Here is a 14,257-nt window from a genome sequence, read left to right on the forward strand (position 1 = left end):
TAACATGTGAATGGTAACAGTCATTACCTCCCTTTGCCTTTTGCTATAACAAATAGGGTGAAAATGCTCTATAAATGCCAATTTATCTGACTCCAAATTCTTTTGAAGAAAAAAAAAATGTCAATAGTTGGAAAGTTCCTTCGAAGAAAAAAAAAAAATTCAGAGAAAGAAAATGCTCACATCAGCAAAGAAGACTATAGAATGCCTACACTTAAAACAAAACACAACAATCCAAAAAACTATAGAACCTTTATAATAAAAAAAACATTAATTTAAGTCCAATCGTAGATCCACGGAAGTAGGGTACGATTTATTAATATTTTGTGTCATAGTTAAGAAAAATAATTTCGAATATTGTCACGTCCAATACAAACTAATAGATAGCAATCTTATCACACCAGATAAAATGGGAGCTTTTAAACTTTCACCAAACCCTTTTGACATTTGTTATCATCTTCTGGATCCTCATTAATTCATAGATAGCCGTCTATGAATGTTGTTTTCAACACATTATGAAGCAAAAGATTATACTAAGTTCATTTTTTTTTAAAATTAAAAATCTTAAATATGACTAAAGTATTTTTTTTATTCCTTACGGAAAAAAAAAGGTACCGAACACAGCACAAGTCAAGAAGGCTCCTGACTGTACGATTGCAACTCTTTTAAAAAAAATATGATTAACTTTTTTTCTTTACTCCTTACCCAAAAAAAAAAAAGGTACCGAACACAGCACAAGTCAAGAAGGCTCCTAATTACACGATTGCGACTTTTAGAGATGCTAAGTTTTGTCTTATAATTTTCTCTTCTCTTGCGAGGAAAACGTTTAAGAGCATTTAGTATTACATTTGAGATCCTGAGTTCTATTCTCCTTTAAATTCACTTGTATAAAAACAATAAAATCAATAATTTTTTTTATTAAGCATTGTTAAAAGGAAAATACTTGGTTACTTCCGTCTTCATTTATCCCTTAATCACGATTTGACATGAGTACAAAAAAATTAATTTAATTGTCTGGGTCTCATCAAGGCTTTTTCTTCATTATTTACTATCATTTTCTCCCCCTTATACCTAGTGATTCTTCTGGATAAGCATGGAAGCAGAAGCTGCTTGTTAGATTTATTTCTTATTTTTCCAGTCTGTCTATCTGTCTGACTTAGACTTGGATCCCAAGTCTCTCTCTCTCTTCTTTTGTCACAAGAGACAAATGCCATTGGGTCAGACACCTTTTACACTTGTCCAAAAGTCTAGGGAAATGTCCCAATTGGAACAATATAAAATAACCATTTTTCCAATAGTGTATCTCTGTATTTTTCATTGGAAAAAGCAAAATTATTATAAATAAAATAAAAAAACAAGGAGGCCAAACCAAAATGTTGGCATGCGTTTCTCCATTAATTCCTTCTGCTTCAAAACAGTCTCAAGACTTGATGAGCAAGTTAATTTCAGTCAGCAACTGAGGCCCTCATGAGCAGAATACTAGTGGAAAAAAACCAGTACAAAAATGTCTGGCTCTGAGACACCTAGGAAATAGCTCTGGAAACATACAAAACCTTGACGTCTGCCCCAACAAAATTGACCTGAAATTAAAGAAAATTGAGAGGGGATCAAAATTAAAGGAAAATTAAAATTGGTGTCCAAGATCCAAGATCACAACATTGATCTGTACTCTTCCCTGCAGCTTCAAAATGGCATGCCCAATTAGTACTAATTTTGCTGGGATCAATGAGTAGTTGTAAATTGGGGTTCACTCTTATGATCCATAATTCCCGTTTCCATATTGATTGAGACTTTCTTGCAATCTTTGGAAAGCCACTTGGATTGCATGTACTTGGCTTTTCTCCAAGGAGGAACACGGAGGCCATTCTCCTTGAGAGATTGTTTTGCAGCTGGGCAAAGCAGAGATATAATTTTGTCAAGCTTTTCTTCTGTCCCAACAAAGATGGTGGGCAGAGTGTCTTTGAGCTGCTTGTAGTTTTGTGTAGGTCTTGCCAGTTCAAATTGAGACCTGAAATCCATGTCCACTATAAGCCTTGTCACTTTGACATTGTTCTTGTCCTTCATCATTACATCAACATATTCATAATCACCTGTAATTTGACAAACTTAAACAAAACAAAAAAATTAACCCATCAAAACCAGAAATGGGTTTTTAAAAACAAATGAAATTTTCAGACAGAGAGGGAGAGAGAGAGAGACAGAGTACCTTCAGAGAGCCTAAAAGAAGAAACCCATGAAGTTTTGCAAAGGGAGGCTTCATAACCATCCTTTTTCAGTTTCATCACAACCCATTTGTTTTTCAGATTGTTGGGTTCCATCAAAGTCTCAGTGTTCCTCAAATACATCAACACTTTCTCAAGAATCTCAATCTCACAATCTGTTGCCCTCCATATTATCTCCTTTCAAAAATAAAATAAAAAACCAGCATAAAATTAATTACCAAAAAAGGAGGAGGAGAAATGTACATATACAGTAGTAAAAGGAAGCTTTAGAAAAACAGAAGAGACCTGTAAAGTGAGATATTTGGATTGGTGAGGAGGAGAGAGGGGCTGTGAAGATGATAATGAGTTGGGTGGTGGAGCTGATGAGTCTGATTCATGGAAATCTCTCACCATTTGCATAAGTTCTTCTTCTGTTAAGCTGCCCATGATTTTCCTCTGTAAAATTTAATCTTGGCTTCCTTCTAGGCCTAAGGAGAAGAGTTGTATTTAAGAGCAAGTTTCAGAATTATGAGGTAACTTCATTTTTATTTCCTTTGCCTTGTTTGGTATTGCCTAGGAGCTTGACTTTGAGCCATTGATATAGTGATGTCATCAAGAAAAGGTGTGAAAAAACAAAAAAAAAAAAGCAAAGAAAAGTAGTGCCATTGTAATCATTAGTACTGCACTGCATATCAATATCCTAAACTGTCACAGTAATTAAGTTATGGATATTGGATAAAGGACAAGGGCATTAATGTCATAGCTTGTACCATGCCCTCCTAGTCAAGTTTAATATTTTAAAATTATAATTTGATTTGTTAATGTTTCAATGTGGTTGAAATTACATTTTGGACATGTTGGTTGGCAGAAAATGTGATTCTTGTCCTAATTCATCAAGGAAGTATAACTAATCTGAAGGTAAATTTAGTGAAATAAAAGTTAAGGACTGGAATTTGAACTTCTCGTTTGAGACTGCTTTTTTAAGAAGCAATTTTGTTTATAAGTACTTCTAGTAAAAGCGTTTTTATTATAAAGATGTTCGCCAAGTTTGGCATTGCTGTGATGTGAAAATAATCGTTGTCATAGTTGTTTTGAGAGAAAACAATTTGGCGTTTGGTAAACTTTTTGTTACAAGTGTTGTTGGTACTGATTCTCGCATAATCAAAAAATGATTCCCATAACAATTTTAACCATAAGTGATTCCCAAGAACCTGTGTTATTGGTAAACTCAGCACTTTTTTGAAACTGATTCCTGTATAATCAGAAAATAAAAGCACCTCATTAGTTGCTTTCTCATATAACTTTCTCTCACATCAATTTTTAATAATAAATTATTTTCTTATAGTTTACTAAACAGGCTGGGCTTCCCAAGGCTGGTCATTCCAAACGGGCACGTTGAGGTTTTCATAAAAAATGGAAGTGTTTCCTGAAAAGCAAAAGAGAGTGCTTCTTGAAGAAGCAACACTTCTAAATTTTTTGCCAAACGTTGTTAAAAGCACTTTTGATTGTTATTAAGCACTTTTAACCCATCTAGAAACACTCTCAAAAGCACTTTTCTTTTTCCTATTGAAAATTGCGTATTGACTTACAGAAGGATAACATTTCTCGTGTAACGGATTGTATATAATCTTTTTTTTATAATTATTTTTTAGGGTTGTGTGTATAATCCGTGTTTAAGTATTAAATTGTGATTATGACTTCAGCTTTTATTTAATAAATAAAATATTATCAGATGATTGGGCTTGAGACAAAGTTATACACAATAAGTCGTGTAACAATTTTATTTTTAAAAAAAATAAGGAAAAAAGAAAACAATCTTTACAATTTTTTTCCTTGAAAAGCAGCTGGTAAAAAGTCTTTAAGTTATATGGACATCTAGCCATTTTGGATTTTTGTTTTTTGTTTTCTCCTCCTGACTATGCTATGACTGTGATTCAAGATGATGAGGTTGGCATTTCTCAGTCGTTGCGATTTTCTTTATAATTAATTCTTGCACAGGCAATATTGTTATCAATTAGTTTTTTATTTAGTAATATTTATAATTCTCTTGGTCTGAAAGTCCAGTAATATTTTTGATTTAGTAAAACTGATGCTATTTCTTTGAGCTTCTTCCAAGTCCTTCAAGAACCTGTGTTTCACAACCAAACAATAATTGGAGCAAAACATCTTAAGTAGTACGTTATCACATTTTTCTTGGAAGTAATTTTTATATCAACTCAAAGTTTGTCTTACATCGCGAATTGAGTCATAAATTATGTAAGTTATAACGTAGTGTAAGCATTGACACGTTGTTGCGTAAGTTATTTATGAATATAAATATTATAACTAAAAAAGATAAGACATAATATAGAGGAAAGGCAACACCTATCGATTAGAAACATCGAAGTATGACCTTCAATTTCATGGATCTGTGTCAATTTTTAGGTAAATTTGAGGTTTATGGTTTTTTTTTCAGAAGCAACACCCATCAACGTCATTTTAGACATTTTTTTTCTCTTTCAAAAAGAGAGAAATTCCATAACCCGCATCAATGCGATAGTGCGACTGCGATATAGCTTACACGACGCTATTTGACACTTCTGCAAAGATAGTCCGCTATGTCTGAAAAAGAATTCCGAGACACTATGAAGCTCGACAAATCCGCTATTTAAAACACTCTTACCCAGCATTTTAATGCTCTTTTATTTCCAATTTCATACTTATTTGAAATTACAATGAACGACACAATACTTTCTTTTGTTAATACAATTGATAGTTTAAACAACTTTAAATTAATCTAATTTGGGACTCAAACTAAGATGCAAGAAGGCGGGCTCACTGGCCTTACTCATACCTGCGAATGACACAATAAACACATCTTCTATACAAGCTTTCAACTTTGTTTTATACAGAAATAGCATATACCTGAAAACAAATTTTTCTTTTTCTTTTTCTTTTTTTGCCAACATTATCTTAGGGAGATCATTTTTCTCCCAATTTAGCACGAGTTTCGGAATAATTGTTTGTATAAGACTAGCAAAGATGATACAGAGTAATGAGTTACACAACAAAATACAGATTGGTGAAAAAATTAGCGGTAAGGTTTGGTACACAACATCTCCAGATGGCCTGATGAAGTTGAATGGAAGTTTTCCTAATGCCCAGCAGAATCTTCTTTGAGACTTCATGAGAATCTATAAAATGATTTCCCACAATTGAAGAATGAGATATTAAGGCAGCCGGATGCAGCTTTCACACAGTGAAAAACTTGGTTGTCATCAAATAATAACTAGTTATAACAGTTCAGGATTGAGATCTCTCCCGCATTTTGGCTCTGGCGAAAAATACTCCAGCCACAAGACCTACCAAATTGCAATTTGTTATGGTTAATGCTACAAAACTCTATTGTCTTTGCAAAGTAATAAAGTAGTACATCACATTCTGAAGCCAGTCTAGTTGAGAGAACTTACCAAAGAAAATGCTAGCGGAGTTCTCTAAACTGGTCGGGACTTTGAAAAGTAGGATACCAGCAACAGATAGAGGGATCTTATTCAGCGACCCCACAAGGCTGCAGACATTGAGCAGTCATTAGAGATGTCACTAACACCTCCTTATTCGAAATAAGCATAGCAATTTAATCATATGCTAAACCGACAACACAAAACTAACATGAAACGATTTTCACATATAAATATAAATATGGGGTTGTTTTAAATTGGTTTCCAAGTCTTATTACATAACTGGCCATTCCTAGTGTATATTTTCCAGCTTTGGGAAGTGTCAGGCTACATCAACAACTGTAAGATATCAAGCTGGCCAGATTATGCTATGTAACAAAAGAAATCAATGCTGATGATCCATTCAGCCTGGAAAAAAGGGATTTTAAACTTATTGCACCAGGCTTCAAAAGTTTCATTAAAAAAAAAAATTCACTTATAAATTTGAAAGCTAAGAATAACGTATCAAGGGTTTAAGCTCAGTAATCAAAGTCTCATTTAAACCAGGTCGGAACCCTACAAATGTCATACCATGCATCAGCTACATTCAGCTTACCTGTATGTGGTGGCACCTGTTTGATGAAGAAACCACATAGACGTGAAGCTGATTGCAAGACCTAAAAATCCACTTAGCGTCATTACCATCCAGAAGGTTGGTAACCTCAAAAGTGGTCTGCCATTTTAATTCAACCTTCATTAGATTCAATAGGATAAAAGAAAACAAAAATTTATAAGAAAAACAAATGTAAAAACTTTTGTTCTTCCTGTTTTTCTGTTGACAAGTAGACATCCCACATGGTAATTCTAGACATCAGTCATAGCTAAATGGGCTTGCATACACATTATTAGCTAGTCATTGCAGTTTCAGGCAGAAAACAATAACAAAATAAAACCAACGATGACAAAACAAACTTTGGAGTACTTCATGCATATTTTTAAATTACTATACCATATATTAGAGACAGTGTAGTCCATGTGAAATATTTCACACTTTGATAAATATTTCAGGAGGGGAACAGGCAGGAAAGGAAGAATACAGAATAGTAGGAACCTAATCGAACGACATTGTAAAGTGGTAGTTGCAAGCTTTCTGTCCACACCTATCATATAGATTCTAATTCAATATTCAATATGACAAATTCTAAAGAAGATGTGTGTGTGTGTGTGTGTGTGTGTGTGTGTGTGTCTATGCAAGTTATTCCTCTTTCACTAGCTGATTTGCACTTTCCTTTGTATTGTAGGAGTTTCCATACTTCTATATATCTCCAAAAACATCCAAAGTTTTGACTACATTGACCAAAATGACCTTAGATAGGAGAAGGGCTTTGATAACCCTCCCACACATTAAATTATGAACTATGGCTAAACTCATAACTCGCAAGCATATAATTTAGACTACAACCATCCATCTTTATTGTTAATAAAAAAATTAATTACATCAATATAACACAGTAGACACTGTGGTGGTAGATGTGGCATACATTAGACAACCACTAGACCTTAAGAACTTTAGTTGCTAGGGATTAGGCCAATGACGTACATCAAGCTAACACCCTCCCTCACATCACATGTAGCCACATCCTGCACGTGGAGAGGCAACGGCATGCAGAAAGAGAGGTAGAGAGAAACATATACGTGTAGCCCAACCCCACACCTTGCAAAGCAACAAAGAAGTGGGGAAGTAATATCAAAGCAGAGCAAACAGAATACTCACGTTGTAAAGAGATAATCAACCTCCCTGAAAACAAAAATAAGCACAATCCCCAAAGGCAGAGAAAGAGTGTTATTTAGCAAGACCATTGAAAACTCATTCAGCTTTCCAGATTTTGTAACAAGCTTTGCTGTATCCATGACCCTACGTAGAGTCAGCTGCCAAAACATTAAAAAATAATAATAATAAATAAGCTACATAACAAGTTAGAAGAAAGTCAGCACACAGACCAAGAAATTACAAGAAAGCACTCAAAATTTTAGAAACAAGAACAAAGTTCAATTCTGACATCCTGTTGATTTTGCACTATAAAAGTAAAAATCTTGTTAACTCAATATTAGAAGGGTACAGGACCTCTGATATGCAAGAAGGAAACTGAAAAGATTTAGACGGTGTTGGATCAAATCAGAATGCTGGTAAAAGGATATTGTTATTCCACATGAGAAACATGATTTTTATTGTCTATAATTAGTTCTGGCAATGCCTCCTATAATTAGTAATGACCACTATTAACACTCAAAGACTTCAATTTTTCATAAATATGAAAAGAATTCTCATCAAGGTAGATCTAAAAACAAATTATCACGTAGCTTCCTAATTCGTATTCTTATTGCTAACAACTTCTTCTGGGGGGAGAGATATCAAGAACCACATAACAGATAAAGGAATCTGTAATGTGGTAGTTATCTAATATACTTTATATGAAGTTCTGTCATGAAACAATAAACTAAAATAAAATTTTGCCATATATACAAGCTTATATGCAAAAGTGGGAAAATTAAAGACTAATGGGATTCTAAAGTGTACAGAACAGACTGAAACTTCATGTTATTTACTCACAGAATATGATGCAGTCAAGAAACAGTTAATGATTTGCCATGCATAGCCGACAGCATGGAAAGATAAATCAGTCACGCCTCCAGAAATTGCTGAAATTATCTGCACAGGTTAGATTTAAAACCATGTCAAACCATATCATTATCATATGAGAACTCATTAATATATTCTTATGATACCCAAAAACATCTTCAAATAAATTCATATTGAGATGCGGCGTCTGCAGGCATGAATAGCATTAGGTTGCCATCAACGAAAATATTGCTATGAATAATGAACATGCATGCATACGTGTACGCAAGTGTACCCACACAGCATCCACTTACCCCGAAGGACATCAACCCCCCACAATTAGAGAACTATGATATAGCATCAAACATAGAAGTGTTGCCGGCAGACTCCTGGAAGTTAATATTTTCACCTATTCAACAAATGTTTTGTCCTAGTTGATTTGGCTTGATGCTATCATCAAAACCAGAATTTAAACAATTAACTACACCCCACACATGCAGTCTGATTTGGTCTTCAATTCATATATTCATCACCAAGCTCCAAACCAAAGAAAAAAAAAAAAAAAAAAATTTATAAACATATGATTAAAAAATTTTAATTTTGAAAAAAAGGATTTTTTTAAAGAAAAAAAAATGTATTTATATACTCACCCATCATGGTATTCTTGACATCAATATGATGAATTAAGATGTGAATCAAACTTTCAAAAAGAAAAAGAAGAAAAAAGGGAAATTTCTGAGACAAATAAAAAATAAAATAGAAAGGCAAGGCAAGACTAGAGAAGAACACTCAGTAAAGCATTGAGCCAGCTTCAAACCAAAGAAAAAGAAAAAGAAATTTATAAACATATGATTAAAAAAAAAAAATTTTTTTGTAAAAATGGATTTTTTCTAAAGAAAAAAGAAAAATGAATTTATATACTCACACATCATGGTATACTTGACATCAATATGATGAATTAAGATGCGAATCAAACTTTCAAAAAGAAAAAGAAGAAAAAAGGAAAAATTCTGAGACAATTAAAAAAGAAAATAGAAAGGCAAGGCAAGACTAGAGAAGAACACTCAGTAAAGCATCAAGCCAGCAATTGCAAGATGAATACTTAAGTTAATTTTGTTATTTTAAATCCCAATTGAAACATGTATCAACATCTGAATCTCAATTCACATTCTGACTTATCAAACATACCATTAGAAACAAAGCAGCCCATACTCTGCTGTCATGGTGCTTTTGGAATAGATACATTTCACCAATAGCAGTTATCACATTGGTAACATTCTTTAGGACCGTGACCATTGCTACATTGATGTACTTTAAGCTGCAAACATGAAATTAAGTACAAATAAAGAAAAGTAAGAGAAAAATACTGTGCAGAGAGAGAAATTTACACCTGCAAGAGCCACAAACCCAGGAATACTTTCATGATCGGTATTTTTCTTATCCAGATCATACAAGATTTAATGCAACAAGAATGTGAGTATAAATATGGTGTGACAAATGTAGACCTACTACATTAAGAGCAAAAGAAAAGAATGTGGGTCAACATCTCATATTAGGCTAATGTCATTACGTGGACAATAAGATACACCAATGCTGAACGCTCATGTCAGCAAATCTGAGGTGCTTTTGATACATACTCAACGGTACCTAATAAGCATTACATGTATTTCAAGAATTTTAATATTTTTCAAAACACTAGTGAGGTATCATGCATGTTTTTGGCAGTGGCCAGAAAATATTGTATCAGAAGACTAGGTCAAGTGTTGGTTATAAAGGATCAAGACGAAATTTGCATACCAACGAGATGGACGCTGGCATTAAATGTAATATTTGATATTAACACTCAATAGTCCAACAAATTAAAGACTACCAAACTCCATTAAGCACCAAGATGAACTTAAATAGGAAAACTCTATCTACTTCATACCTAAACATGCTTGTAATGAGCATCCCAACGAATATAACATTCACAGGCAACCAGACCTTAACCAATCTCCATGTTAGCGGCTCGGTTGATATTATGCCCAGAAAACTCAACACAGAAACGATTATAACCGAGACTAGGTTCTGCATCCATATAAGTACCATGAGATAGTTAGATCTTGACAAGTAATCTGAAATTGTTTGATTAAATAGAATTGAGTATAAATAAATAAAAAACCCTTTTGATGTCATCTGGAGGAAAACATAACAAACTCTACTTGAAATAAACAAAATCAATAATGTAATTACCTGGTACAGCATCAGAGAAATTCCAGCATCAAAATTGTAGCTCGAAAGCACGAATTTGTTAACTAATATCATGCTGCAGGACGATATGCAATACGCAAGACCAGCCAACAAGGCCTGATTCTGTGATTTAACCACCTTATTACCTCGTGTTGCTTTATCTCCATCTTTTAACAATTTTCCGCCTTCCAAGTCAGTTTCATTCTTTTCAAACTGATTCATTGGAAATAAAAACCTACATGAAAATTTAACAAGATAATTAGAACTCTTTTCTACACTCGTTAGATAAGAGACAAGGAGAAGGAGAGAGGTAGAGACAGACACGCAAACACAGACATACAGATAGGCTGAGAGAACTCATTCTGAAACATAGAGAACATATGGACTGGTTCCAAACAGATTTTACAGGTCACATAAGAGTGAAAAGTATCTTGCAGGTAAAATAAAAGCGAAAAGAAGAAAAGAGCTATAAAAAAAGGACAAAGCCACAAAGAGAATTATGTCTTCTGTATATTCAATCAACAAGAAAGGTAACTATCACTAACACTTGAGTAATTAGCATAGTCAAGTGCTTGCAACTAATTTATCACTTGGAGAATTGGAAAAAGGACAAGAAAACTTATAATTCCAAGCCAACGGTCAAATACAAACAAAACGGTAAAGATACATCCACAACAATGGAACTACACTTGTACAAATAGCAGAATATGTTCTCAATTATCAATAATGATTTTCTACACGACAGATTGAGTCAAAAACTGATAGAAGAATCAACCTTTCAACGCTCTAATCTGAGGAAGTACAGCATGGAAGGCCTGCCATGTATTGGATGGTTATGTAGAGACTTCCCATACATGAGAAGTCTACCCTTACTTTCAAAGTTTCTTTAATGACAAGTTTTCGACTTTGGCAGGATATCTTATGCTTCTTCTTTTATAAAATTCCAACTGGAAAACAGTCCGTATCCATTTGGCTGCTTTAATGGCTCCAATGTTCTCCAAATCAAATGGTAATGCATCAAGTGTCTCTAAAATAATGGTGAGAATATTACAGCTTTCAGAAACAAAAGGTAAGTGGGCAGATTTTATACAAGAGTCTTTGATCTTTTTCACTGTTTTTGGCCACTGAAGACTTACTGGGGCTGTGAGCATTTGCTATTCTGTTTGCTCTTCTGAGGAACTACGCAGCTTAAATGCATGTAATATGCCAAAAGATGGCTGAAATATGTAGCAAAAAACCACATAGCAAGATGATGCATGAATATATCATGAAGCATTACAACCAACACTAATTGCAAATATATCACAAATGCGAATGAGAAAGAAATGATTTTAAGGAGCATGTGACACCACCACACATAAGCAAACCTGCTTACTACTTGTCTTGTCTTCTCTTTACTTTCCAATCGACAACTACTACCTCTCTTCTAATTTGTTTGTGGAATCAATCTAAAAACCTTGCCAACATAAATGATGAATCAACTTCATCGGCATATTGGTGGAAATATCGGATGCAAAGATGGAAAGTTCCCAAATTTGTATAAATTTCAACTGAACTTCACCGAAATTGAACATGAAGAAGAGCTAAGAAATCCCTAAACCCAAAAATCCGAACTGAATTAGAGTTGTAAATTCCTAATTAAGCCAAATCCAACGCTCAATTTAACCAATTTAAGCAAACAATCTACCAACCCAGCAAAATAGCACTACCAAATCAAAAGATTCAAACTTGACAGAGCATTCAGTCCTAAGTAGAAAAGAAAAAAGACGGCAGAGCTCAGTCACCTCTTTCACTTTGTTCAGGCCTGCTTTTCTCCAGCCAGCTAGAAGAGGCCGGGAAGGATCTCTCTACTCAACTACCATTCAACCAGCAAGAGCTTCTTCTTCTTCTTCCACTTACCCAGAAACCTTTGACTCTGGAGAAGCTTAGCTCTTTTTGTAAGCTTCCCCCCTTTCTCTATCTTCTAAGTCCAACGAGAAGCTCCTCTCTCTCTCTCTCGATCCGTTAGTTGCAGATGGAACGCCAAACAGAGGGAAGGTGGTCCCACCCGAGGCGTCAATGCTGACATGAAAATGAAGCCTGGACAAAGAAAGAACGTCAATTTTGACTCCAACATATTTAAGCGTCTTCTTTTCCATTATTTCGATTTATTTTTCTTTTTTGAGGAAAAAAAAAAAAAAGTGTGTGTGTGTGGGGGATGGTTTTGATTTAATTAATTCTAAATGACAATGTAGGTGTAATGTCTGCTGGTATGCTTCGTTGCTTTCAGTGGCTGCATCACAGATTTTTATTCTTTTTGCCTTATCAGTTTATATTCTGTTTGAATTATTACAAATAGGGTGGGTATGCCATAATTTGGATTAGTTTCAATCAATTATTTTTAAGCAGTAAGCATCGGTTGGTTTGAACTAAAACTATTATGGATTGATTCATTTGAACTAAAATTAGCATATAAATTAAACCGAATTAAATCATTATGGATTGATTCATTTGAACTAAAATTAGCATATAAATTAAACCGAATTAAATCATTATTGGACGGTATAATTTGAGTTGTATGGTTATTTATTTTTAAACGTTTCTTTTCGTCATTTAACTCAGTTATATAAAATCATGTTATTTTTCTTGTTGATTTATTTTTTAGAACTGGAATTTTGCATATTCTTCAAATCTAAGATTGAATGTGGAATGGTAGAAGGAAGTTATGGTTGTGTTGAGGAAGTATGTGACTTATCTTTACCTAAAAGCTTTCAGAAAAAGGCTGGAATGTGTTAGTAAAGATCCACTCATCATAGTGGCATTTGAAAAGACATTGGCCATTTTTGGCAGCCCTCAACTAAAATTGTAAATTCTTTAAGTTCGGCAATGAGCAAAGTCCATTTTATACAAATAGTGGATCTCCAAATCAAAAGTTTGAGATTGAAAAGAACAACTGAGCTGAGCAAGCAATATCCATATTAGTAATAGTGGATGAGCAACCACCTTAGTTCTATTTTTGAATAGAAACTAGAAGAGTATGGGCTGTCTATGAACTGTTCCTTTCCATTTTATTTTGAGCTGGTCTGGTTTGCGTGTCCGCGTGATTTCTTTTTATTTTATTTTGATATGATTTGGTTTGCGTGTCCGTGTGATTTTTGCTTGTAAGTTGTAACGGTATTCTTTTTTGTATTAAAAGAAAAGAAACTAGAAGAGGTTTTTTTTTTTTTTTGAAGTAGTAAATGTTCATTATTAAAATTGTGAAAGGTTACAGACTCGAGCAAACAAACGTGGCCTCATTAAAACCTTGCGCAGGAAAATCCATTAGGACAACACACGCTCCATAATGGCTACAAACAAAAGATCATGACAACTCTAGATTATTAGCGTTAGCTTGAAGAAACACATTGATCCGTAGAGGACCCTCTTCAAGCCAAACGTGTATGGACACACTACCTAAAGCAAACTTAGCAAGTTACACAATCTGGGAGCAAATACTAAAGAAAGTGAATCAAAATTTCTAGATAACATGTGGATGTCATTGATAATCCCTCCTGCAACCCCAAAAGCCTTAGTGCCAGAGACGATGTCGTTAATATCATTCTTCGCATATGTCTTAACTATGAATCGTAGCCGGCCTCCTATGCAAACTGAAGGCCTTCCCAAATTGCTAAGAGTTCAGTAATCTTGGCAGAGAAACATCCAGTGATAGGGACTGAAATTGCACCCATAAGATCTCCATGCACATGTCTGACAACGGCCCCCAATCCACGCTTCCAAACGGAAGTACTACAAGCGCCATCCACATTCAGTTTCAA

General features: G+C 34.3%; 2 protein-coding genes across 4 annotated transcripts; both read right to left on the reverse strand.

The window, feature by feature from the left end:
* Positions 1-1,306: 1,306 nt before the first annotated feature.
* LOC117638174 lies at positions 1,307-2,689 on the reverse strand. 2 transcript variants are annotated; one of them, XM_034373296.1, is made up of 3 exons: positions 2,505-2,689; positions 2,204-2,396; positions 1,307-2,087 (listed from the first exon to the last, which is right to left on the reverse strand). In XM_034373296.1, the coding sequence occupies exons 1-3, from the start codon at positions 2,643-2,645 to the stop codon at positions 1,720-1,722; spliced, it is 702 nt and encodes a 233-aa protein (XP_034229187.1). In that variant the 5' UTR covers positions 2,646-2,689; the 3' UTR covers positions 1,307-1,719. The 2 variants fall into 2 exon arrangements, with proteins under 2 accessions (XP_034229187.1, XP_034229186.1); XM_034373295.1 differs by having other exon boundaries at positions 1,307-2,102.
* A 2,349-nt stretch (positions 2,690-5,038) lies between these two features.
* LOC117637315 (GDP-mannose transporter GONST1) lies at positions 5,039-12,582 on the reverse strand. Of its 2 annotated transcripts, XM_034372176.1 has the most exons (9): positions 12,248-12,582; positions 10,467-10,698; positions 10,162-10,301; positions 9,423-9,552; positions 8,226-8,324; positions 7,389-7,543; positions 6,231-6,347; positions 5,648-5,745; positions 5,039-5,539 (listed from the first exon to the last, which is right to left on the reverse strand). In XM_034372176.1, the coding sequence occupies exons 2-9, from the start codon at positions 10,683-10,685 to the stop codon at positions 5,481-5,483; spliced, it is 1,017 nt and encodes a 338-aa protein (XP_034228067.1). In that variant the 5' UTR covers positions 10,686-10,698; positions 12,248-12,582; the 3' UTR covers positions 5,039-5,480. The 2 variants fall into 2 exon arrangements, with proteins under 2 accessions (XP_034228067.1, XP_034228068.1); XM_034372177.1 differs by lacking the exon at positions 6,231-6,347 and having other exon boundaries at positions 12,248-12,558.
* Positions 12,583-14,257: the final 1,675 nt, after the last annotated feature.

Source organism: Prunus dulcis, chromosome 8 (assembly GCF_902201215.1).
Source record: "Prunus dulcis chromosome 8, ALMONDv2, whole genome shotgun sequence".
NCBI classification, from domain to species: Eukaryota; Viridiplantae; Streptophyta; class Magnoliopsida; order Rosales; family Rosaceae; genus Prunus; species Prunus dulcis.

Bases quoted from the DNA above. Each gene is read 5' to 3' on its own strand.
- LOC117638174 (XM_034373295.1), bottom strand. From the start codon at position 2,645: ATGGGCAGCTTAACAGAAGAAGAACTTATGCAAATGGTGAGAGATTTC. The intron at 2,397-2,504 runs GTCTCTTCTGTT...TATTTTTGAAAG, and splicing joins CCAAATATCTCACTTTACAG to GAGATAATATGGAGGGCAAC. The intron at 2,103-2,203 runs GTACTCTGTCTC...GTTTTGTTTAAG, and splicing joins TTCTTTTAGGCTCTCTGAAG to TTTGTCAAATTACAGGTGAT.
- LOC117637315 (XM_034372176.1), bottom strand. From the start codon at position 10,685: ATGAATCAGTTTGAAAAGAATGAAACTGACTTGGAAGGCGGAAAATTG. The intron at 10,302-10,466 runs GTAATTACATTA...ATATGGATGCAG, and splicing joins TTTCTCTGATGCTGTACCAG to AACCTAGTCTCGGTTATAAT. The intron at 5,540-5,647 runs GTAAGTTCTCTC...GCAATTTGGTAG, and splicing joins CTCCGCTAGCATTTTCTTTG to GTCTTGTGGCTGGAGTATTT.